Source organism: Aspergillus alliaceus (genome assembly GCF_009176365.1).
Source record: "Aspergillus alliaceus strain CBS 536.65 unplaced genomic scaffold BDW43scaffold_26, whole genome shotgun sequence".
Lineage (NCBI taxonomy): Eukaryota > Fungi > Ascomycota > Eurotiomycetes > Eurotiales > Aspergillaceae > Aspergillus > Aspergillus alliaceus.
Window position 1 is genome coordinate 25,360 of NW_022474709.1, and position 25,273 is coordinate 50,632.

A 25,273-nucleotide genomic window follows, 5' to 3' on the forward strand; every position below is an offset into this window, starting at 1 on the left:
GGGTAAAGCGTTGACAGACTGTGCCTGAGGCCACCCCGCCAAACCTTCCGTCTTCGCCACGCAAATCTGCTTTGAAGAGAACTTCGGAAGCGGACCTCTCAAACGCAACTCTTTCAACACTCTCCCCAAACATCCCAACGCATCTAGCGACCCTGCACCAACAAGGAAGCTTGTTTGCTGCAGGAGGATGCCCCAGGTTTGTGAAACCTTCTGGGATTTCATATAATTGCAGGATTCATTTCTCGCCACAGGAGTGTCGACGCGCCGCTTGATCGTGAGCTCCACCGAGCCCAGACGATTTCTTCTAGTCGCATCCCTCTCCTATTTATTGCATAGTTAATCGCATATTAATTCCATCAAAATGGCGGACCAAAATATCTCGCAGTACAAGTACTCGGCGATGTCCAACCTGGTTCTCCAGGCGGACCGTCGTTTCATTTCTCGCGTCAACGATGAACCTACCGGAGACCCGGAATCCCTCGCAGGTCGGATTGGCATTCGGGAGATGGGCTCAAGGATGGCGCGTGATGATGCGCCAAAGACGAAAAAGAAGACTGCCGGGCCGACAATTATCGAGCGAGGCGGAATTCGAGAGGGCGAAGATGTACTCGCCCGAGAACAGAGAAAGCGCCAGCGCGGCCAACCAGCACAATTACGGGGCCAAGGTATCCTTTCAGCGGCCGATGCTGTTATCGAAGGGCTGAAATACCGTCCTCGGACACCTGCCACCCGAGCCACATACGATTTGATCCTTACTATGACCGCAAACCATCTTGGCGATGTCCCTCACGAAGTCGTACGGAGTGCCGCCGATGCCGTTCTAGAGTACTTGAAGGATGAGGAGATGAAAGATTTCGATAAGAAAAAGGAAATTGATGATTTGCTCGGCAGCTCTATGAACCCCAAGGAGTTTAATGAACTCGTAAACCTTGGCAAAAAAATCACCGATTATGACGCACAGGATGATGATGAAGATATGGATGGTGGTCTCCAGGGTGAAGGTGAGGAGGAACTCGATGAACGTCAGGGCGTTGCCGTTGTTTTCGACGAAGAAGACGAAGACGACGAGCGTATGGGTACTGTCAACGAAGTGCGAGATGAAGACGAGTCGTCAGACGAGGACGAAGCAGATCAACAAGAGGCACCCGGGGTTGACGAGTCAACCACTGAAAAGGCAGTTGCCGATGGACTTGATACCGAGGAAATGGTCATAGATGGTGGCATGGATCGCAGTGAGGACCGACGGGATAAATCACTAAAGGTTTCTGCTCGGGAAATTGATGCATACTGGCTTCAACGTCAGGTTGGCAACGCATACTCAGATGCCCATATACAGCACGAGAAGGCTACCGAAGCACTGGAGATCCTCAGTGGTACAGGCGAGGATGGTGCGGAGAAGCCACTGCGAGATGTGGAAAACGATCTAATGGAGCTCTTCGACTATGACCATCCCAATCTTGTTGCTAAACTGGTAACGAACCGTGACAAGATTGTTTGGGTTACTAGGTGGCGTAGGGTGGCTGAAGATGCGGATGCCCGCCACCTTGTTGAGAGTGAAATGGTTGAAGCCGGACACCGCGCCATTTTGGACGAGATCCGGGGCAAGACAGCTCGTGACGAGGGGACAGGTCGGCCCGAGAAGAAGATCAAACTTGACCTTATGGATGTTGACGTGCCAAATGCACCTGCACCGGAGGAAAAGCCAGCAGATGGCGGTTTGATTAGAGGCCTTCAACCAAAGAGACTGATTAACCTGGAAAACCTCATCTTCCACCAGGGCAACCATTTAATGACAAACCCCAGTGTCAAACTGCCTCAAGGCTCGACCAAACGGACCTTTAAGGGATACGAAGAGATCCATGTACCACCCCCGAAAGCGAAGAGAGATCCCGGAGAGAAGAACATTCCAACCACAGAACTGCCCGAATGGGCACGAATTGGTTTTGGAAGCTCTAAAGAGCTTAACCGTATCCAGACCAAGTGTTACCCTTCGGCCTTCCACGATGATGGTAACATGCTTGTCTGTGCGCCTACAGGATCCGGAAAGACAAATGTTGCCATGCTCACTGTCCTTCGAGAAATTGGGAAGAATCGTAATCCTGAAACGGGCGAGATAATGCTCGACGATTTCAAGATTGTGTTCATATCGCCCTTGAAAGCGTTGGTTCAGGAGCAAGTTGGAAACCTTGGCAAACGACTGGAACCTTACGGCATCAGAGTGGCCGAACTCACTGGTGATCGCCAGCTTACAAAGCAGCAGATTGCTGAAACTCAGGTTATTGTTACGACTCCAGAGAAGTTTGATGTTGTTACGAGAAAGGCTTCGGAGACAAGCTATATCAAGCTTGTGCGACTTGTTATCATTGATGAGATTCATCTTCTTCACGACGACCGAGGCCCTGTCATTGAAAGCATCGTCAGTCGGATCATTCGCAAGGGTGAGCAGACTGGTGAACCTGTGCGTATTGTTGGTCTAAGTGCCACCCTTCCCAACTACCGTGACGTGGGAAGCTTCTTGCGAGTAGACCCCGTAAAAGACTTGTTCCATTTCGATGGCTCTTACAGACCTTGTCCCTTGAAGCAGGAGTTCATTGGCGTCACAGATAAGAAAGCTATCAAGCAGTTGAAGACCATGAACGATATCTGTTACAATAAGGTTATCGAGCAAGTCGGGCAGCGACGGAATCAAATGCTTATTTTCGTTCACTCTCGGAAGGAGACAGCTAAAACTGCTAAGTATATCAGAGACAAGGCCTTGGAGATGGAGACTATTGGTCAAATCTTACGAAGCGACGCTGCTAGTCGAGCTATCCTGGCTGAAGAAGCTGAGTCCGTAGATGATGCGTCACTCAAAGATCTCCTTCCCTACGGCTTTGGTATTCACCATGCTGGTCTGAGTCTTGCTGATCGTGACTCAGTTCAGGCGCTCTTCGCGGATGGCAGTATCCAGGTTTTGGTTTGTACCGCGACTCTGGCCTGGGGTGTTAATTTGCCTGCTCATACCGTTATTATCAAAGGTACCCAGGTCTATTCCCCAGAAAAGGGTAGCTGGGTTGAATTGAGTCCTCAAGATGTCCTGCAGATGTTAGGAAGAGCTGGTCGACCGCAGTACGATACCTTTGGTGAGGGTATTATCATTACTTCTCAGACCGAAATTCAGTATTATCTCTCCCTCATGAACCAGCAACTGCCTATCGAGAGTCAGCTTATGAGCAAACTTGCTGATAATATGAATGCTGAGATTGTTCTTGGAAATATCCGGAATCGCGACGAGGGTGTTGACTGGTTGGGCTATACCTACCTCTTCGTCCGTATGCTCCGTTCTCCTGGGCTGTATAGTGTCGGTGCCGATTATGAGAATGATGATGCGTTGGAGCAGAAGCGCGTTGATCTGGTCCACTCGGCAGCTGTGATCTTAGAGCGCGCAGGTCTTGTCAAGTATGAGAAGAAGACTGGGCGTCTTCAGTCTACAGAGTTAGGACGGGTTGCCTCGCATTATTACATTGGTCATAACTCCATGTTGACCTATTCCCAGCATCTTCAGCCATCGGTCACTACTATCGAGCTCTTCCGAATCTTCGCTCTGAGTGACGAGTTTAAGTATATCCCTGTCCGTCAAGATGAGAAGCTTGAATTGGCGAAGCTCTTGGGCCGTGTGCCTGTTCCTGTCAAGGAAGGTATTGATGAACCTCACTCGAAAATCAACGTTCTGCTACAGGCGTATATCTCAAGACTCAAGCTCGATGGTCTTGCTTTGATGGCAGATATGGTTTATGTCACTCAGTCCGCTGGTCGTCTTTTGCGTGCCCTATTTGAGATTGCGCTCAGGAAGGGATGGTCATCTGTTGCCAAGACCGCCCTCGATCTCTGCAAGATGGCTGAAAGGCGGATGTGGCCCACCATGACACCTCTTCGCCAGTTCCCATCCTGCCCCAGAGATATCATGCAGAAAGCGGAAAGAATTGACGTGCCGTGGGCAAGCTATCTTGACCTTGATCCTCCACGCATGGGTGAACTACTAGGTATGCCGAAGGCCGGACGTGTTGTCTGCGATCTAGTGTCCAAGTTCCCTCGTCTGGAGGTTCAGGCACAGGTTCAACCGGTGACACGGTCAATGCTACGGGTTGAATTGACAATTACACCCAACTTTGTCTGGGACGAGATGTTGCACGGAACCGCACAGGACTTCTGGATTGTGGTTGAAGACTGTGATGGTGAGGAAATCCTTTTCCATGACCAATTTATTCTTCGCAAAGACTATGCGCAGTCCGAGATGAATGAGCATCTTGTGGAGTTCACCGTCCCCATCACTGAGCCAATGCCCCCGAATTACTTCATCTCACTCATTTCAGACCGTTGGATGCATTCGGAAACGAAGATTGCTGTCTCGTTCCAGAAGTTAATCCTTCCGGAGCGGTTCCCCCCACATACTCCTCTGTTGGCCATGCAAAGCGCTCCGATCAAAGCGTTGAAGCGGGATGAATACCAGCAGTTATACTCTGAGTGGCAATACTTCAACAAGATCCAAACACAGACCTTCAAGTCCCTTTTTGATACGGATGATAATGTCTTCATCGGTGCCCCTACTGGAAGTGGAAAGACCGTATGTGCAGAACTTGCGTTATTGCGTCATTGGGCCAAGGAAGATAGCGGTCGCGCTGTCTACATTGCGCCCTTCCAGGAACTGGTCGATCAGCGACTTGCAGACTGGGAGAAGCGGTTGAGCAAGCTTTCCGGCGGCAAGGCTATCATTAAGCTCACTGGAGAGACTACGGCCGACCTGAAACTTTTGGAGCGGGCAGACCTGGTGCTCGCCACGCCAACTCAGTGGGACGTCCTCTCTAGGCAATGGCAGAGGCGCAAGAATGTACAGACCGTACAGCTCTTCATTGCAGATGAGCTCCACATGCTTGGAGGCTATGGCGGCTACGTTTATGAGGTTGTGGTGTCCCGCATGCATTCTATCGCCCTCCAACTTGAGAATGGCATGCGTATCATCGGTCTAAGTGTATCGCTTGCCAACGCTCGGGATATCGGAGAATGGATCGGTGCCAGTAAACATACGATTTACAACTTCAGTCCTCATGCCCGTCCTGTGCCTCTGGAGCTCCATATTCAATCATTTGGCATCCCTCACTTTCCCTCTCTTATGCTGGCCATGGCAAGACCAGCATATCTTTCGATCTTGCAGCTCTCACCGGACAAGCCCGCCATCATTTTCGTTCCTAACCGCAAGCAGACCCGCTCAACTGCCATGGACCTGTTGACCGCTTGTGCCACCGATGACGACGAAGATCGATTCCTGAACGCTGACATTAATGAATTGACTCCGTTGCTTAATCGGGTCCAGGAGCAAACCCTGGCTGAGTCGCTGTCTCACGGTATCGGGTACTACCATGAGGCACTGAGCCCTACGGACAAGCGGATCGTGTCTCATCTTTTCTCGATCGGGGCTATTCAAGTACTCCTGGCTTCTCGTGATGTCTGCTGGGAACTCAATCTCACTGCTCACCTGGTTATCGTTATGGGAACGCAATTTTTCGAGGGCCGCGAGCATCGGTATATTGACTATCCCATCAGCGAGATTCTGCAAATGTTCGGAAAGGCTTCTCGCCCCGGCGAAGACAAGATTGGCCGGGGCGTGTTGATGGTTCCTTCCGTCAAACGTGAATACTACAAGAAGTTCCTCAACGAGGCACTCCCCGTGGAGAGCCACCTACAGGCTTACTTGCACGATGCTTTCGTGACTGAAATTAGCACTAGAGTCATCGGCTCAACCCAGGATGCCGTGGACTGGATGACACACACCTACTTTTACCGCCGCCTTCTAGCTAACCCTAGTTTCTATGGTCTTGCTGATGTCAGCTACGAGGGTCTCAGCGCCTTCTTGTCGGAACTTGTAGAGAACACCCTGAAGGAACTTTCCGAAGCTAAGATCATCGATTTGGACGAAGAAGATGATAGTGTCTCGCCTCTCAATGCGGCCATGATTGCAGCATACTACAACATCTCTTTCATCACCATGCAGACATTCCTCCTCTCTCTGTCAGCTCGTACCAAGCTCAAGGGTATCTTGGAGATTGTCACATCAGCTACAGAGTTCGAGTCCATCCAGATGCGTCGCCACGAAGACCACATTCTGCGCCGCGTGTACGACCGAGTGCCGGTTAAGATGTCTCAGGCTGCGTATGACTCGCCTCATTTCAAGGCATTTGTTCTGCTACAGGCACACTTTTCGCGCATGCAGCTCCCAATTGATCTGGCCAAGGATCAGGAAGTCATCGTTAGCAAGACTCTCAACTTGCTTAGCGCCTGTGTGGACGTTCTCTCCTCGGAAGGCCATTTGAATGCAATGAACGCCATGGAGATGTCGCAGATGGTCGTCCAGGCCATGTGGGATCGGGATAGTCCTCTCAAGCAGATCCCTCATTTCAGCCCCGAAATCGTCAAGGTGGCCAACGAGTTCGGCATCAATGACATTTTCGAGTTTATGGAAGCCATGGACCCCTCCGAGAACAAGGACTACGCCACTTTGGTCAAACGGTTGGGTCTGGACAACAAGCAGCTAGCCCAGGCAGCAGCATTCACCAACGATAAATATCCCAACATTGATGTTGACTTCCAAGTCGAAGATCCGGACAATATTGCCGCTGGCGAGCCCTCATATCTCAAGATCAAGATTGAGCGGGAAGTTGAGGAAGACGAAGAACCCGATATGACGGTGCACGCGCCCTTCTACACCAGCAAAAAGATGGAGAACTGGTGGTTGGTGGTGGGCGATGAGAAGACCAAGAGCCTGCTTGCCATCAAGCGAGTTACTGTTGGGCGGAAGTTGGAGTTGCGTCTCGAGTACATCGTACCGACACCTGGCGAGCATGAGCTGACATTGTACTTGATGAGCGACAGCTACGTGGGTGTTGACCAAGCGCCCACTTTCAGTGTCACGGCCGCTGAGGGTATGGACGAGGATGAAAGTGAAGAGGAGGATGAGGAGTAAAGGAAAGAATCCAAGATTTATTTATTTTATTTCAATTTTTGTTTGATGCTTCGGGTGGCCTCTGTATGATGTTATTACCTTGGTCCACGTTTGTGTGTGTAATTATATGCTGTAATGTGGGAAATAAAAAATTGAATATGGAATCTTCAATCTGATAGTTCGATCCCCAATCCGGCAGCGGTGGAGCTTAAGTGGGGAAAGTGTGACCCATGATCTCCCTAACCCAAAGAGTATATCTCTCTCCTCTTTCCCCAACAAGGTCGGCACCACTTCTCTTCTCCCCTCCCCTTCTCTCCTTCTCACACCACCTTCCTATCCCTTCCCATTCCTCTGTCTTGTTTTCATATCCCCTATCGCCGTGTGGAATTAACAGTGTTCTTATACTATAATATATATCTACACACATACGTACATAAGTATAATAACCTTACTTCTGATACTACTATAGCTCTTATCGGCCCGGAGGTACCTTACTATTCCAGCTCTTATCGGGGATCTGTCATGACCATTCGTCCAATGAAGTTCACACCGGAGTAAGTGTATCACTTCCATAGTACCTTCCTTTGTCTTGTTCACGAGGGAGAACAATATATAATCAATTCATCATGGCTGTCTTCCTCATATGCATTAACTCAACATAAACGTTAACACGTCACTTTCCTAGGGTCCTACTGGGAGCTCCTCGGCGCTCGGCTGCCGTGCCCAATGCGTCAGGGACTTTGGCCGTATATACCCAGACATCCTATTCCTTCGAGTCGCATTCAAAGACCAACGAAATCCGAGTATTGGACATCGCTTCCGGCCAATCTGCTCTTGTTACAAATGATCCAAGCGCCAGCTCTCCGCAGTGGTTGGACAACGATGACCGTTTAATATGGCTCAAAACAAAGGCAAACGGTAATACCAGCTTCATAATTGGTCACGCCCGCGAGGTAGACAAGACATACACCGCTGGAACGGTTCCTGGCCCAGTGTCAAACCTCAAAGTCACCGCCATCGAACCGGGAAAAATTGGTTTTGCGGTGACGGGCAAGGCAAACCCGGACGGGAGCCTTTACAACCCTCATGATGCCAAAAAGCCTTTCACTACTGGAAAGTTGTATAGCTCTCTGTATGTGAGGCACTGGGACTCATACATTGAGCCCCAGACCAATGCCATCTGGTATGGCCTGCTTCAGCAGGCTCCAATGAGCCCGGCCACCAGACATGCAGGGAAATACTCAACGTCCTCGCTGACCAACCTGATATCTGTGTGCGGTCTGACCGGCGTTGAATCGCCGATTCCGCCTTTTGGGGGCTCTGGGGATTTTGACATCAGCCCCTCAGCAATTGTGTTCGTCGCCAAGGATCCGAATGAGAACCCTGCTACGCACACCTCCTGCTCGTGTTATTATTGTCCAATGTTTTCCTGGACTAGCGTGACGACGCTAGAATCTAAGCAAATCCATGCCCTGAAGGGTCTTGAAGGGGCCATGTCTTCCCCTGTTCTCTCGTCTGACGGCAGCTCGATTGCCCTCCTTGCGATGCGGGAGGATGGTTATGAGTCAGACAAGAACAGAATACTCTATGTACCCAACCCCTGGAGTGGGGAGATGATAGAGGCTTTTACATCGGCAGATGGAGAGGGCTTGTGGCACCTAAGTCCGTCAGCCCTGACATTTGCAAATGACGACCAATCCCTCTTCGTCCAAGTTGAGGAGAATGGCCATGGAGTTTTATACCAGCTACCTCTCGCTAACTTCCGTCATTCTAACCCCTCCGTGCTGAAGAAGCTGACACATTCGGGCTATGTGACTGATGTGTTCCCTGCATCGGCTAAGTCGTTTAAGCTGCTTATTGCAAGTAACAGTTTGGTAGAAAATAGCCGGTGGACGATTATCGACCCCCAGTCTCCAGAAAATCCCAAGGTCATATCTTCACTAGCCCGTGGTGGCGCCGCTTTCGGGCTGTCTCCGTCGCAGATCGATGAAATTTGGTTTAAGGGAGCCGAGGACCACCCCGTTCACGCCTGGGTCGTGAAACCGTCCGACTTTAAACCTGGTAACAAGTATCCTCTGGCGTACCTGATTCATGGGGGCCCTCAAGGAGCATGGAATAACCAGTGGAGTACACGGTGGAATCCTGCTGTGTTTGCTGAGCAAGGGTACGTGGTCATCACACCCAACCCCACAGGTAGCACTGGTTACGGGCAGTCATTCACAGACGGGATTCGTGGTTGCTGGGGAGGGCGTCCCTACATCGATTTGGTAAAGGGATTTGATTATATCGAGAACAACCTGGATTATGTCGACACTACCAGGGCTGTGGCGCTAGGAGCATCGTATGGTGGTTATATGGTGAACTGGATTCAGGGTCATGAACTCGGCCGTCGATTCAAGGCCCTGGTGACTCACGATGGAATCTTTAGTATGCGTTCTTTGCTAAGCACTGAAGAGCTCTACTTTCCCGTTCGGGATCTTCAAGGCCCGTACTGGAAAGTGCCGGAGAACTGGGATCGGTGGGACCCATCCCGCTTTACAGGAAACTGGCAAACTCCCCACTTGATCATCCATAACGAATTAGACTATCGTCTGACGATTGCCGAGGGACTAGCGGCGTTCAATGTTTTGCAGATGAGGGGAGTGGAGAGTCAATTCTTGACGTTCCCCGATGAGAATCATTGGGTACTGAACCCAGAAAATTCTCTGATGTGGCACCGTACCATCTTTAACTTCATCAACAAGCATGTTGGATTGGCCTCCGCCCCCGATTTGGAAAAGGGTGTGGCTAGCATGTCGGTATAATGACTTGATTATTATCACCCGCCGCTCGAGCTTTGTGTTTTGCGGTGGCGTGTCCGCAGTCTAAGGACGGGATGTGTAATGACTTGGTTGACTTATGTAGTTCAATGCATCTTTTGACCGCAATTGGAACTGTCTTTTATTCCATTTCCTTTGATACCTTGTCTAGCAACGAAGGGCACAAAGGCCTCGGACTAAGCATCTCCGTGTGTAGTGAAACCTCATCTGGACCCCCGGACAAAGGCTCTGTAATAATGATCCGCCCATTGAGGCCGCGTAAGACAAAGGCGCCTGTTGAGAATGTTGCACAATATATAGGGAGCCAACCGCTGTCTCCCTCCATGCCGCCTATCTTTCTCTGAGCGACTAACCCCCATTTTGATAGTCTTCGCGATACCTCCACTCTCAGGTTGCCAGAGCCCGGCGCTTCTCCTCTTTCTCACATCATGGTGGACTCTACCAGTTCTGTTGCTTCAGAACGTCAAGTATTGTTCTCGCCATCTCTCCCCGTACGTTCAACAGTTGCTGCGGCACCCATGAATTCGGCGGCCGAGGGACAGGCTGGAAAACCCCATCTATGCTTCATTCCAACTCTTACCCACTTACGAACCCGTCTTTATCCTTTGGTATCCAGCACGACCGCACTTCCCCACCCAGAGTTCCCTGTTACTCTCCTCTCCTATCACCTTCTGACTTCTCGACAACTGGACAATCTTGCCATACACTATCACCAAGTCTGGCCACCAGTTCCAGCAACATCTTACTATCCCGTGGTTATCCCACCATGGGTTGGCACCGAGAATGAGAAGGACGTGGACCTCGAGACTAAGCGGAGGCGATTCGGTCGATTTATTGGGCTCCAGCGTTGTGAGTCCCCTGTAGAAAAAAAGGAATCCTACCCGTGGGAGGGCGCGGAGGGAGACTGAGACAGAGTTGCTGGAACTTATGAATCAGGAGTGGAAAGGAAATTGAACGTCCTTGCTCAGTGATACAGGCTTGGGAAGAGCTCTATCGGATGAATACCTTGATAGTGTGAGTAGCTTCCATCTACTTTCACATTATACATTCTAGACCAAGGTTTCATTTTCAGCCTATATATACGCGTAGGCAAACCTACTAAGCAACGAACCTGAGGATCATCTCGAAGCTTTTGCTTTTTCCGCCAAAGGGTGATCGCCTTCAGGGCCATGGGATAAGGGAGATGTATGCAGGCATCAGATTCTCTCACGCGCCCTAACTTTCCCACCCCAGGTCTCACCAGCCAATTCTTACCATTCCCTTCTCTGGTATCTCATTCTGGAAGTTCTTTTATAACTTTATCCTTGTAATATGACAGATCACTTCTCGAATCTCTTTACGCGTTTGACGTTGCTAATCATCATCCTCAATGGAGATTGTGCGCTTAATTTAGACTACATTCGTCTCTAGAATAGAAATATCAACTTACATTTAGTTTAGTCATAACCTCAGATTCTTCTGTTTTATGACAATTATGGTCCATTGCGGGTTATTGCGGGTTGCTTTCTATATCCAACCTGGATCGAGGTGGTGAGCATCATCCATACGCCCGCCCATAAGCTTTGCCTCGCATTTAGCCCTATGCCCCGTCCCACTTACCTAGTAATACCCAAAGGTCAACCATATACCACCCGAGAGCAGAAGAAATCCCCGACTGATGGAATCCCATTTTCCCGCGGGGTAAAGTCTGCGGGGAACGCCTTTGGCGTCTATTGTTTTAGGCTGTCCGGCTAAACTGACACCACAATTTAAAGCTTCATTATCCCCAACCCCAACAACACCCACTACCACCCAAAGAAAACCAAATTTACCCAAAGCATCCATATCCAAAATGTCCATATCCAAAATGTCCAATTCCCCCCTAATTAAACACATCTACACGGCCGACCCCTCAGCCCACGTCTTCAACAACAAACTCTACATCTACCCCTCCCACGACCGCGAAACTGACATCCAATTCAACGACAATGGCGACCAATACGACATGTCCGACTACCACGTCTTCTCCATAGACTCCATCTCCGGACCCGTAACCGACCACGGCGTCGTCCTGGCCCTCCCCGAGGTCCCCTGGGCAAGCAAACAGCTCTGGGCCCCAGACGCCGCCACCAAAAACGGAAAATACTATCTCTATCTCCCCGCACGCGATAAAGAAGGCATCTTCCGCATCGGCGTAGCCGTCGCCGACAAACCAGAGGGCCCGTTTCATTCCGAGCAGAGCTTCATCCCTGGGAGTTATAGCATCGATCCCGCTTCATTTGTGGATGCGGATGGCAAGGCATACCTCTACTTCGGCGGTATTTGGGGCGGCCAGTTACAGTGCTGGTCAAAGACAACCCCAGACGAAGATACTTGGGTCTTTGATGCCTCGAAACAGGGGCCCCAGGAGCCCTCGGGGGCGGGTGAGATCGCTCTGAATCCACGTGTCGCGCAGCTAACGGATGACATGTTGGGTTTTGCGACCCCCGTCCGGGAACTAGTTATTCAGGATGAGAATGGGGAGCTGATCAAGGCGGATGATCATGAGAGGCGGTTTTTTGAGGCTTCTTGGATGCATGTGTATCGGGGGAAGTACTATTTTAGTTATTCGACGGGGGATACGCATTTTATTGCGTATGCGGTTGGGGAAAGTCCGTGGGGTCCGTTTAGGTATCGCGGGAGGATTTTGGAGCCGGTGCTTGGGTGGACGACGCATCATTCTATTGTAGAGTTTGGGGGGAGGTGGTGGATTTTCTATCATGATTGTGAGATTTCGGAGGGGGTGAACCATTTGAGGAATGTTAAGGTTAGGGAGATTGAGTATGATGAAAAGGGAGATATTTATTTGGTTTAATGAGTGAGGGGGATTGGGGGTGGATTGTATTTGTATATATTTTGCGATTGATTGATATGATATGATATGATGCTTGCAAAGGATGGTTCAGGGTTAATGCGCCATTCCATTCTCCCGGTTCTCAATCACTTGGTTCCAGTATTTCTCTTGGTTGCGCTTGCGAAGTGCCTTTCCGTATTTGATCATGAAGAGAAATGCAGCTGAACAAGCCATGCCGATGAATGCGGCGGAGATGAAGCAATTTTGATAGCCTAGGTTGTCGATCCACGGCGTGATGCTGGTACAGCTTATTAGCAGGTACAACCAGCTATTAGTCAGGAGATGCATACCCATAGCCTATAGCAAAGGACATTGTGTTGCGAACCAAGATAATACTCGTCATGGCGTCACCGCTAAGCTCCCGGTAGCTGTCAATGAGGTAATTGACACTCAGGGTGATTCCACAGGTGTTCGCCATCGCGAGAACACACATTGCAACCAAGAGGCCAAACCAATGAATCTCGTGCGCTGCGCCGACACCCCAGAGGATCAGTGAGCCTGGAACAATGACGAGACAGATGAGAAACGGCCAGAGACGGTGCTCGGCTTCCATAATTCCGTTGTTGCGTCGGGCGAGGTGGATGGTCAGCCAGTCGCTGAACCTACCTGTGAAGAGAGCACTGCGTTTGGTGAGCAAGTGTATTTCAAGCGTGTGTATGTGGAACCGGTGGATAAGAAGACTTACCCCAAAATCACGCCGAGGCAACATGCGAGATAGCTGAGGCCGACCATTGCAGTACTACTCATATTAGGCTCATTCACTTAGGATCATCCAGGAGCCAGAGCCGAATACCTGAAGTTATATGGAGCAGACCCGAGGATAATTGAAGCAGTTGCGTTCAGGACATTGAACCAGATCAGATATGAGCCATATGAAAAGCTGTCCAGGGAGTAAGTTACATTCCCGATAGTCTGAATCGAACTTACCCTGCATAGAATACCACCGGCCAGCTCAGGTAATATAACCCATGCCAGAGCCGTCTTAGCATATGATTCTTAGGTTGGCGTGGGCCCAGGAGTGACAGCTTCTTGATATACGTCTTCTTGTTATACACGTCTCCAAGCTCTGAGTTCGTGTGTTGTGCAGTATCAATAGGTGTAGCCTTCTCTTGCTCCCCTTTCTCCGATGCCGAAATGGATGGCTCAGTTGGACTAATAGAGGTGATGGGGCTGACATTTTCGCGCGTATAATTTGTTTCCTCCATGAACAAGAAAAGAAACGCTGCGGCGGCGGCGCAGAATACGGCAGGCCAGTAAAATACCCATTCCCAGCCTTGGTATTCAGCGATAAAGCCACAAATCACCGGGGCAAAGTAGTTACTGCCGGCCAAGAAGAAGGCATACAGCCCCATGTATGTTCCACGCTCGTGTGTGAAGTACTGATCATGTTAGACTAGACTGTGGCAATGCTTTTCAGAATGCATACCACATCCGTGACCGTGATTTCGGGAAGAGCCTCGACTGGCGAGGTGAAAAAGCCGGATAAAATGCTGCGACCGATCCATTGGCCATTGTTCTTGATATAAGGACTAACTTGTCAACTTCAGGTGATCAGGTATGAGCTAGAATTATGCTTACCCCCATATCAATGTTCCCTAGTCGCATATCTATGTTAGAAGTATAGTTTGTCTTCCCAAAATTGAGACTTACCATCATTCCGATTAAAGACACGATATATACGAGTCGTTTGCCATACTGTAATGCGAGGGGCTGCCAAAAAAGTAGGCCCCAGCCTGCAAGCAGGAATAAATACCCCGTTCCTTCATTCAAAGTATTGACAGCGACTCCCGTCTCTTTGGAGAGCGGAACAAGCACTGAATACACGACAGAACACCCGATACCTATGAACAAAGTGTACCTTGAATGCGAAAGTTACTAAGGTAGGCTTCATTAGCACACGTATGGGTCAGACTTACACACTGACACAAATGGTCGAAAGAGTTTTCCGTCGGGGTGACCAGTTCAGTGGATCGTCCGGATCATCTGAAGGCTGGGGGACAAGAACGATGTCACTATTCCCTCTGTCCAGGTGTCGACTTGCGAGAGTATGCTCTAGATCCAGCAGGGTAAATGTGCCTGGAATGGCATCCCTGTCCACACCTGATGCCATGATCCGATAGCACTGTAAAACCTGCGATAATTTTAAAAGCAAAAGAGATCTTCAGTGTATGTGCAAGGTTGCATTTCTTATCTGCTGTGTTGCAGGAATAGCCTTGTATAAGAGGGGTTCCCGGCAGATACCAATTGACATATCCCTTGCAGCTGCCAAATCAGACGTGCAGCTCAGTGGCCCATCTCTCATTGTAACATGATGACCCACCATTGGACTTATCAATTCCAAGTCGAGTGTAAGTTGGGAAAGACAAATACTCCGGGCGATGGGTGACAGATTGGCCGGAAATGTTCCGTCATCTCAAGAGGAGAACAAGCATTCGAACCAATCTTTTGATATACATAACGGATCCACTCAGTAGAGTCAACCTATGGAAGACGAATTGATAACAGCGCATTTGCTTCCCCGCATAGGAGCCCGTTATTGTGAGGATGGATGTACCCTAACTTCACTCTTATCGAGCGGGGTTTCGTCCGCAAACGGGCTTCAGGATGGTGAGGTGGTACTATGGTGATGTAAGGGAAATCGATTCCTTGCCGAGTCAACCATTAGACCAAGACCAATCACACAAAACCCCATGAGCTTCGCGGCGATTCTGGCGAATAACCGTGCTTTGGCCCCCGAGGAAGCTTGGATGATAAGTTATCAGCGCCTTGTTGCCGGCGATCACCTGCCACTTCCATGCCCTGGTCGATGATCGCAACAACATCGCTGGCTCGGCTTATCTCCAGTTTGCTTGCCTAGGATGCCATAATAGCCTTGGTTTTCGCACCAGGGTATAGATCCATTTCTTTTATCATTACGGTAACTCGTTCATGTCCTTCTTTTGGAGAAAAGCAAACAAAGGCTCGACGTTTATGCTTACGTCTGACAAGCCCACACGGAATAAATCATCTTTTGCCCCTCACAGCCTACTTTAAGCCGTATTAGTACTGCACTTTTCGACAGTATGACTAGACCAAGATACTTTGTTTGATTGAGCATCACGAAGGCAATGAAGCATAACCACGTCACGTCTAAGAGTGGCCAAGAATGTGTACATTGCAGCGATCTCTATCCGATACTGTCCCTCTGGAGAAGGGAGGACCTCGGCAGATACAACTCGCACTCTTCCAGTGTAACTCGAGAAAGATAGGGATAGATAATAGAAAGTCAAATGGAATCACTTTCCCTACTGGGACAGTAAATCCCGTGTACTATACTATACCTCAACCATTATAGATACCTCCCACCCCCGCTATCAGGATTCCTGCCAGTGTATAAATAAAGCATTCGATTCACTGTGACCCAAGACCACCCCCTTGAACCTGCAATAGATACCAATTAACTGAGAGAAATCAATCATCATGCTCACAAATCAAGAGCAAACGCAAAATCAACTGCTGCAATATGGTAGCGAAGAAGCCTTTGACCCCGAAGTAAGCCTTCCGGGAATTTCAGTCACCCAAACTACTATTCTAATAAGCCACCACTCAGGTTCACCTAAACTATAAACCCCCGACCTCCCTTCTCACAATGAAAGATCTAGGTTTGAAATGCTCGGCCCCATTCACCCCCATAGCAGGAAGTGTTCCATTCCCTTTCCTGTCAGAGGCAGGGGTACGTGCCTATCGACGAGCCATAATGAGACCACAGACCCTCAAGAGCTGCGCGAAGCCTTGGGGAACCGGGACATTTATCCTTCGCAATTTGGCTCAGCATTCCAAGTTCGTTCATGACCTCTGGACTCATCCAGAGACAATGAAAATCGTGTCCGAAGTTGCCGGTGTGCCATTGACCATCATTATGCCAACAGAGATTGGCCATACGAATATTCAGTCTACTGGGTGTACGGTAGATGAATTGATAAAGGAGCTTGAGGTGGAGCCCAGGGCGAAGTGCAGCTTTACGGACGAGGATATGGCTCATGACCAGCTGGGGGCGAGTGCGGTTATACCTTGGCAGTGTGTTCTATCTAACCTCTTTCACTTACCTTTTTTATGCTGGCTAACGAGACCAAGCTATGACTCTTATCCATACGTGGCGGTTCTGATGCTCAGCGATACGACTCATATGGAGGGGGGGGAGACCTATATTAGGAAGGGTGATGGCAGCGCTGCAAAGGTATTTGTTCTTTACACCTACTGTTCTTATTAGCATCAAAAGCAGCCAACGAAATGATTTTTCATGTAGATTGAAGGGCCTTCTCAAGGACACTGTGTCATCCTTCAAGGCGGCCAAGTCGAGCACCTGGCAGCCCGAGCCTTCGGCACGACCGAACGTATCACGACCATAACTTCATACCGCGCAGCCGTGGCCGGCATCAACGATAATAGCTATATCTCAAACGTGAGGCCATACAGTGATCTTCCCGAACTATACGGCCAGTGGACGAGCTACCGACTTGAAAAGATGAAGCAAGAGATTGAGCATATGCAGTCTATTATCATCAAATACGTTGACAAATATTCGGATAGCTTCCCACTGGACGAAATCTCTCAGTTCGCAGATCAGCAGATATCCTACCTCAAACGTACCGTCCGCCAGATGGTTGACCAGGCGCTTTGTGCCGAGGTCAGGCGACATTTCGAGGCTAGAAAGATCGATGCTGCTGGGGATATATGGGCCCGTGTCCGCGCTCATGAGCGACTTCAGGACCTGCTTCCGATCGCTATGGCACAAACTATGATGTGGAAGTCCGTTTCTCCTTATGTTAGCGACTGGAAAGAAACAAAGTACCTTATCAAGACCGGCCGTGCGTCATCTATTCTTAGCCAAAAGGGGAACTTCCTGTGGTGCCAGAACAAATCCGAGGAGTACTTATTTGGGGACGAACTAGTCCGACAAGGCCTCAGAGAAGTTCTGCTGGCTTGGCTGCACCGCTCCGGCCTGATTAGTCTTGAACAAAGCAGGTGTTGAGGCCGTATTAGACTGTATAGTTTATAGGGCTCCGGTAGGGAAACTTGGCGCCTGAAATCTGTGAAGCTGTATTCCACTGCTCGATTAGCAAAGCATAAAGTCAGTTCAATTTGGATGCAAACGACGATATGTGTTCCTCCAGTGCATCATTCAACGTCGATACAGGCCAATCAGTGCCGCGGATAGCGGATGGGGCCACATCGTGATACGCGACATGCATAGCATAGCGCAGGCCTGAGCGGAACCTGACAGGATGCATGACACGTATTCCTCCAGCCTCGACTCCCTCTTGTACACTTTCTTTGGAGTGAACTGCTATCTGCTCCTCTATACCCTGCTTCCTTATAAGTCTACTTTATCCATTTGATTATTGCAGTATCTATCTTTTAATACTTATATTAGTCTTTCCACCTACAAGGTCTAAACTCAACGCTAAACCTCTAATACTATTATTCAATTAATTGAGAAGGAATACAATGCCGTCATTGCTAGACATGCCAAGTGAAATTCTCTATCACATTATAGGCTATCTGATCTTAGAGTCAGATATAAATTCGTTAGCCAGGACAAACTGCCATCTTTATAATATAAGCAATCTTTCCTTGTATCATTTTAATGCCACGCACGGACAGATGTCCGCACTCCTATGGGCTATAAATCATGGAATAGTCAAGACTGCTCAGCATTCACTGAATGCTAGTTTTGGAGTTTTGAATAATAAACTTGAGATATTCTATCATGCACCGTCAATAGCAGTGCAAGGGGGACACATAAATGTTATAAAGATTCTTCTACTGCAGGAGGGAGTCGATCCCAATTTCCAATGTCAGAATAAAGAGGACAAATCCTCCATAACATTCTTAGCAAGAGCAGCTCAAGCAGGACATGTGAATGTGGTTGCCCTGTTACTGTCAACAAAAGGCATCAACCCGAATCTAGAAGATGACATGGGGAGACCCAATTACTTATGCAGGATTCAGCAGCCAGGATACAGTGGTAAAGCAGCTGCTTGCCACCCCAGGCGTAGATCTCAATTTCAAGGATTACCATGGCCGTACACCACTTTCCTGGACAGTTAGCTACGGATCAGAAGCTGCTGTTCCTCAATTCCTATCTCAACAGGATATTGACGTGAATGCCGCGATAGCAACTAAGTACATGTTCAAGAAGGGGTGCATCGCCTTGATGTTTGCAGCCAGCAGGAGATTTACAGAGAAAGTGGAGCTATTGCTTAACACACCAAATATCAATGTGAACCACCAATGTGCCAGTGGAAAAACAGCTTTACACCTTGCAGTCTAAATTGATTCAGAGGTTATTGTGCAGCTTTTACTTGCAAAAGGAGCACATCCTGACCCCAGGGATCGCTACAATCTGTCCCCTCTATTTGGGTCTGCATCTAATGGCCACCTATCCATCATGAAGTTGCTATATGAAGCAGGAGTTGATCTGACCACTGACACTGGTACTGGAGACACTGCACTTACTGTAGCCTCAAGTGGCGGGCATGCAGATATAGTTTCATTTCTCCGGGAGACAGGAAAGGTAGACCTAGCATCTCAAGGTAAAGATGACAAGCGAAACCCTTTGTCACTAGCGGCAGAGCGAGGGCATTGAAAAATTGTTGGTCTATTATTGAAACAGGACAATCATGGATATCCTAATGCAAGAGATTACAAGGGGCGAACACCATTATCATACGTGGTTGAGTATGGTGATCTTGAATTAATCACGATGCTGGTCCTGAATATATCTTCAATTGATCCTGGTGAGATGGACGTTGACGGCGAAACACTCCTATCCTATGCTTCGCGACGCAGTGATCCGGATACTAGTATCAGTTAAGGCAACTATTTGATAGAAACTCAATCCATAAATACAGTAATATAATTTTGTTTACAATATAGTTATGCCGGGAGAGATGCCAGGAGATTTATAATTTCCGCTACAGGATAGTGTATGTACTGTTGTAAGGGATAAGACCTGCAGCGTTCGATAAATTATCATAGCTGATCATAGCTATCAAAACAAGAAGAAAACGCTGAAGAAAGAAAAGAGGAGAAGAATCAACAAACGGTGAGATAATGAGATATGACAGGACAGAGGGGCAGAAATACACCATGTGACGAATACAGAAACGAGGGCCAACGGCCTGAGTATTCTAACGGGCTTCAGCCCGCTACAACTGTACTGTGTAGACAATTCCTTGAAACAATAATTGATAACAGGAAATAAAGAATATATAGAATCAGATTACTCAAAAACAAAAACGTCTTAAGAAGCATAAGGGCAATACTGATTAGGTAGACCATTTAATCTCCAGTCTATGTGCGACATCCTTACAGGCAATGGTCAACTTTGTTCTTTCCGTCCCGCCGCATGGTACTCCGTAGGGTCGGCCCGACACATATTCATCGGTCCGTTGCCCTAGCCAATCGGAAGGCATCTTCAAAACATATATATAGAGGGTATAGAACATACCGAGAGGAAGTCAGAATGAATCAGCAACACGGCATAGTTTTATCGTTTGTAATATTTAAATGCTGCTATACTTCACTTCTATCTCCATAAGTCTTATACAGAATCAGTACCACCGATATTCTTTCCCCCATGATCTAACCATTGTACTCCTGGTCGAGTCATATCGCCCTCGGCCATTTCAACGCCCCATCTCGCTTTCCCATCGCCATCCTGAAACCACCCCAGTCGCGCAAAAAGACGGCTCTTTTCGCTTTCAGCAATTCTGCCTGCTTGTATTTCCTGGATCACATGTACCAGGCTCTCACTACCCGCAGTTAAGACCAACACGTCCCCAAGACATTCTACGTTTCGTACCAACCGTCTTAGGTATTGCCGATGGAAGATCGTGACAGTGACAGTGGCGATGATAAGCCACGCCAGAATGCTAACACTGAGCCATATGGCGACAGCATTCATCTGCAACAACTCGATCTGTTTGGAAACCCGCACAACAACTGTCCGGTTTGTATGGGAGATTGGATGGATCACATCTTGCTGGTCTGCAAGTGGTGCATCCTCCATAAGAGTAACGTCAGTGACAGCTGGGGGAAGGTCAGACGGCAAGCTTGCGTTAATGGGCTGATAGGCCAAGCTACCTCTCTCCATGGAGATATTGGAGCTTGCGAAATGCTGGAAGAAGGTCGAAAACGTTTTCGAGGCGTAACGCGTGAAAACTGTAGGATCGATAAGCGCCGATGGATCCTTATTCGCCATTGAATACATCGAATATGACATGAAGTCTAAATTTAGTCCGTTTGCTTCGTCGCGGATATTGAAGGTGTTGTCGCCTCTGTCCTCAATAGTCCAGCCTAGTACTCGGCCGGGTCCATAAAGACTTCGAACGTTCACAGCAGTTAACATCTGAGTCATGAAAAGCATTCCATAGCTGTTGGTAAAGATAAAGTCAGCGAGTGTCCGTCTATTACCATCAGCTCCTAGCAGGCTAGTTATAAACCTACCTGATAGTTGCATTGTATGTGACCGTGGCCTGCACACGGTTAGACGTTCTATGAGCAAGAAAGCTGTCTGAAAACGCATTGTCCGCTGTTTGTGGTTCATCTGTGATGCTAAACGCCCGGACTCCGCCAGTGGTGGGATCGACTGTAACTTCCGCACTCGCTGTTTCTACCAACGGCATGCAATTCATTGCCGCTATGGAAGGTATATCGGTGAATAGCAGATGCGGTGATGAGCTACTCACATCATGTTCCACCGCTACTCTTGCATGGCCATGTATCCACTTGGTCGTTATGTTACGTTGCCAGGTACGTGGATTCCATGAGGCTGGATTAGAATTCGGTGACCAATAACCGATCGCAGCCATCGGGTCCGCCTCTAGGCTGGTTCCATTGCCACAGCATGTCACTGAGGAAGGGTTGGCAAAGATAGAAGTGCAACGCTCACAATTAGTGAAGTTACGTGACGGCTCCAGAGGAAACATCATACTTGGCAGGCCACTGTTATATTTAAAGCCTACTCCAAGCTGATACGCTGTCTTGATGTTCCCGGTGCTCGGATTCATTGTCCAAAGAGATGAATTGCTCACGTCAGTGACTGTGAGCCAGGAAGACAGGTTGGATAAGCCTTCGTAAGGACTGCATTCAATTCTACCGCGGATAGCTGGTGTAGAGAATGAGACATTGATCCGGGAATTTTGGCTGAAGCCGCCCTGGTGATTGCTTTCAGTCCCGCCAGGCAGCGAAAAGCTGACGTTACGGAGATCGACAGGAACAAAGCTCCAGCCATCTTTACTCCAGGCTGGCTCCGAGCCATTCAGAGTTAGCTGGTTTGCAGCAGTGTATATCCAGTGCGAGGTGAGGTTCCCGTGGAGTTGGCCAATAACGGAAGCCACAAAATTGCTAGCATCCCGAACTGTGTATTCCACTGCGGTGAATATGTGAGGGATTTGGCGAACCTCGAGCGAACGCTCTAGCATTTGTGTTTCTGTGATTACTCCTGTCTCATGCTGGAAGAGGGCTGACATCGACGTAGTAACTAACAAGACCTTCGTTAGCACATTTGCGCCTTACAAGATCAATCTATAAAAACGTACAGATTGGGGAAACGGCAGTGCCCAAGGTAACCAATACCAGCATCCAATGCCTATTCAATATTGCCTTAATAGTGGCCCACATCCAATAGGAGGACTGATACGATAGGTACACGCTCTCTGATAATGGCCGGTAACGCTTGGCCATGGCCAGGAATGGCTGTAGACGGCAAAAGTTGTTGTCAATAGCACCCCACCATAGGCCAATACCCACTGCTATTAACGTTGGAACCATAGAAAATGGTCCTACCGTGGAAACCTGCTTGTTGAAAATAGAAATGCTGGCTTGGTAGACAAAGGCTTTTTTGTACAGCTTTGACAGCTGCGCAAAATGATACAATACAACGACACCGACGAGTACGACCACAAGGCATAAAAGCAGCGCTAGGAGGGTTGGGAGACGAAGCACTCTAGGGACCCAGTTAGTCTTTGTGGCGGATCCTGGCGACGATTTCCCTGTGGTTGTGTTTGCAACTTCGGCTTGGTCGGAATCCATTTCGTGCAACGCCTTTGAGTCTGTGTAGTACCGTTTTCCTTTCAAGAGCCCCTGGAGCTCCTTATCTGAAGCCTGGCTAAGATCTTTGAAGCTAAACCTAGTCCGTGGACTGTCAACTACCAAGGAGGTCACACCAGCCGACGAGGAAGGATCAGTTTTCAGGTTTAGCGGCCTATGTTGGAGCCGCGAGCATCTCCATGCGACGAGCAGGAGACAAGATGATATAAAGAGCAGAATTATCAGCGTGATTGCAGGCCCGGCTGTAGCTGTCACTCGTCTTTCAACCGTCTTAACATGACCTTGGATGGGAATATACTGAGAGGCACCTTGCTCGATCAAGCTCGACTGCAGCATTTCTCCAAAGAACCGTTGCTGTATTTCTCCTGCGCGGATGGCCACATTTTCATCCTCAACCATCGCCGTCAAATTATTGTCGTAGAGTACCCACAGCAGTGTTGATGGTCCGTGTAGCGATGGGGGTTTCTCGAAGCCTAATGTAAGCATGTAGCTCGACCACTCGGGGTCTAATGTAAGGTCTCGCATCGTCTTGGCATTCATCAGGGAATCCGGGACCTGTTGTCGGTTCTGGGTGTACTCGCTCTCGTTGAAGGATATATTTGGCTCAATACCCGAGAGGTCAACTGAGGCCGTGACATTCGCCATTGAATATGTGGTTGTGCATAGATGCACATTCATAGTGCCGTTTCCTTCCCAAGGCTCACTTAGGAGGAGATAGTCGTGATCCTTACATCCATCGGTCTGCGTTTCATTGAGGAATGGCCGGCCAATATTGATTTCAGATGAGTTCGACCAGCTGGCGCCACCTGCGATTAACACAATGTCGCCATACATTGTAATCCTGAACCCCATTTTACAATCACCGGAGGACCATGTGGCTGAAATAGCAGTGACGTTTGTATGGTTATCAGGATTTCCGAGCGTTACTGTTTCAGCAGATAAATCATCCAATTTCATTTTGCTGCAACTGAGCTCGTTCTTGAACACCGTGGTTTCCACCTTCCAGGTTTGAGAAGCGGACGGTAGAGATCCAAGCGGCGCACTCTCCCAGTCAGCCGGCCAGAATGGAAGCATGGTCCATCTATCTGTAACCCACGGCGAGGTAGTTACGTTTTGGGCGAAATGGCTAATTGTCCGAAAGTGAGCAGCACGGCCCTGATTTAGAGAAAGAGGTGCGTCGGTCTGTGGTGTAAGACGAAGGAAACCAATCTGGCGTGGAACCGTCACATCGTCAGAGACTAACAGAGCCGAGGACAGAGGTGATATCAGGAGGAATCCAAGGACATTGACCAACGTTGCACAAAACAATACCCAGCCTCGCGAGTCACCGCCATTCTTTTCCCTGGAAAGACCATCGTGGAGGGCGTTCCACCAGGCGCCAGGCTTTTGAAGAATGCTCGAAGATGCCTCGGACCCTTTAGTGCGTGCTAGCCGAGCAAATGGCTCTAATCGCTTGACGTCGTCCACCAGCATAGAAGTCAGCTGGACGTAGATGACTGCTACCAGGGTCGGGCTGAACCGCCAACCGAATAGGATCTTCGACGAGCCATCATCCGGGCCTAACCCGTAATTTGTCTGCGACCTCACAAGCAAGGCAGTCGTGGCTGCACACAGCGCCAAGGCTAGCATACTGAGCAGACTAAGAAAACTGTTTTTAAGCGTGAAGGGTAGCCAACTCGGCGGGCTTCCCCTTCCATCAGCAGGTATCTTCGATAGGAGCAAGTCTGAGGCTGGCGTGTTAGGCGACGGAATTATGGTTGTCTCTGAAGCGCCATTCTTCAAACGAATATTCTGGTCGGTCTCGTCTCCCTCTTCTCGAAATCTGCTACTGTAACCACGCCGTTGTGAGTTATTAAAAGAATTGGGGGTTGGTCCATCGTCCCTTTGTCTCAATGATTCAATACTTGGGCTGCGCAAAGTGGAAGGCCTCGAATGAGTGGGATCCAATAAAGAAGCTGAAAGGTCATTGTGATGAGAAGTCCGATCATCTAAAGAAATGTCAGGTGACGGTGAGCGAGCCATCTTGCACGAAACTGATTGCTGACAACGCGTGCTTAGGGCGTGTGACTGCCCACCAATCGATCATGTATTATGTTTGGTATCCTCGAAAGATTGCAATTCTAGCAGCTCGTTCGTGAGGCTAGCGCCCAGTTAAGACGATAGAGGGGGAAACACGAAAGCCCGGAGGCATCCATGCGAGAAACTGTTGAGTAATATGGGGCTACATTTCGTACTTCAGCACTGGGACTGAGGCTCATTAAGGAATTGATTTGAAGACCCTCACTTAGCGCTCGGGTACAGCCTCACAGCGAGTACAGCACCTACACTACCGCAAAGCTAATGGCAGAGATTTGACGATCAGTGCTCCGTTCAGTATGGGCGGCTATTAGTGTCCTTGGGCATTGGGCGTTAACTGCAACGCATTTGGGGGCTAAGGCTGACAGTCCTTTCTAATGATTGGCACTGTCGTGTTATCCCGGCCAGAGAGCACCGGTTTCTACATAGTTTCTT

General features: G+C 48.9%; 7 protein-coding genes across 7 annotated transcripts; 5 read left to right on the forward strand and 2 right to left on the reverse strand.

The window, feature by feature from the left end:
- Positions 1-122: 122 nt before the first annotated feature.
- BDW43DRAFT_278248 (ATP-dependent RNA helicase BRR2) lies at positions 123-7,118 on the forward strand. The gene is made up of 2 exons (XM_032042145.1): positions 123-196; positions 252-7,118. The coding sequence occupies exon 2, from the start codon at positions 362-364 to the stop codon at positions 6,995-6,997; it is 6,636 nt and encodes a 2,211-aa protein (XP_031899507.1). The 5' UTR covers positions 123-196; positions 252-361; the 3' UTR covers positions 6,998-7,118.
- A 173-nt stretch (positions 7,119-7,291) lies between these two features.
- BDW43DRAFT_278251 (oligopeptidase family protein) lies at positions 7,292-9,909 on the forward strand. The gene is made up of 2 exons (XM_032042146.1): positions 7,292-7,530; positions 7,662-9,909. Exons 1-2 carry the CDS (start codon positions 7,499-7,501, stop codon positions 9,778-9,780), a joined length of 2,151 nt encoding a protein of 716 aa, XP_031899508.1. The 5' UTR covers positions 7,292-7,498; the 3' UTR covers positions 9,781-9,909.
- A 1,691-nt stretch (positions 9,910-11,600) lies between these two features.
- On the forward strand, positions 11,601-12,735 carry BDW43DRAFT_278252 (glycoside hydrolase family 43 protein). Its single transcript, XM_032042147.1, has one exon. It carries the CDS (start codon positions 11,627-11,629, stop codon positions 12,626-12,628), a length of 1,002 nt encoding a protein of 333 aa, XP_031899509.1. The 5' UTR covers positions 11,601-11,626; the 3' UTR covers positions 12,629-12,735.
- BDW43DRAFT_101165 (putative MFS transporter) lies at positions 12,675-14,962 on the reverse strand. The gene is made up of 9 exons (XM_032037755.1): positions 14,584-14,962; positions 14,318-14,525; positions 14,246-14,262; positions 14,094-14,196; positions 13,595-14,046; positions 13,461-13,547; positions 13,353-13,406; positions 12,958-13,287; positions 12,675-12,905 (listed from the first exon to the last, which is right to left on the reverse strand). The coding sequence occupies exons 1-9, from the start codon at positions 14,775-14,777 to the stop codon at positions 12,722-12,724; spliced, it is 1,629 nt and encodes a 542-aa protein (XP_031899510.1). The 5' UTR covers positions 14,778-14,962; the 3' UTR covers positions 12,675-12,721.
- A 1,164-nt stretch (positions 14,963-16,126) lies between these two features.
- On the forward strand, positions 16,127-17,678 carry BDW43DRAFT_319981 (uncharacterized protein; the record flags this gene model as incomplete). Its single annotated transcript, XM_032048999.1, has 4 exons — positions 16,127-16,198; positions 16,257-16,723; positions 16,781-16,883; positions 16,953-17,678. The coding sequence occupies 4 exons, from the start codon at positions 16,127-16,129 to the stop codon at positions 17,676-17,678; spliced, it is 1,368 nt and encodes a 455-aa protein (XP_031899511.1).
- Positions 17,679-18,154: 476 nt separating this feature from the next.
- BDW43DRAFT_319982 (ankyrin repeat-containing domain protein) lies at positions 18,155-19,999 on the forward strand (the record flags this gene model as incomplete). The annotated part of the gene is made up of 5 exons (XM_032049000.1): positions 18,155-18,674; positions 18,706-18,974; positions 19,005-19,267; positions 19,349-19,512; positions 19,698-19,999. 5 exons carry the CDS (start codon positions 18,155-18,157, stop codon positions 19,721-19,723), a joined length of 1,242 nt encoding a protein of 413 aa, XP_031899512.1. The 3' UTR covers positions 19,724-19,999.
- A 134-nt stretch (positions 20,000-20,133) lies between these two features.
- BDW43DRAFT_319984 (DUF3433 domain-containing protein) lies at positions 20,134-24,784 on the reverse strand (the record flags this gene model as incomplete). Its single annotated transcript, XM_032049001.1, has 4 exons — positions 20,134-21,084; positions 21,158-22,193; positions 22,252-23,365; positions 24,002-24,784. The coding sequence occupies 4 exons, from the start codon at positions 24,782-24,784 to the stop codon at positions 20,253-20,255; spliced, it is 3,765 nt and encodes a 1,254-aa protein (XP_031899513.1). The 3' UTR covers positions 20,134-20,252.
- Between the last annotated feature and the right edge of the window lie 489 nt (positions 24,785-25,273).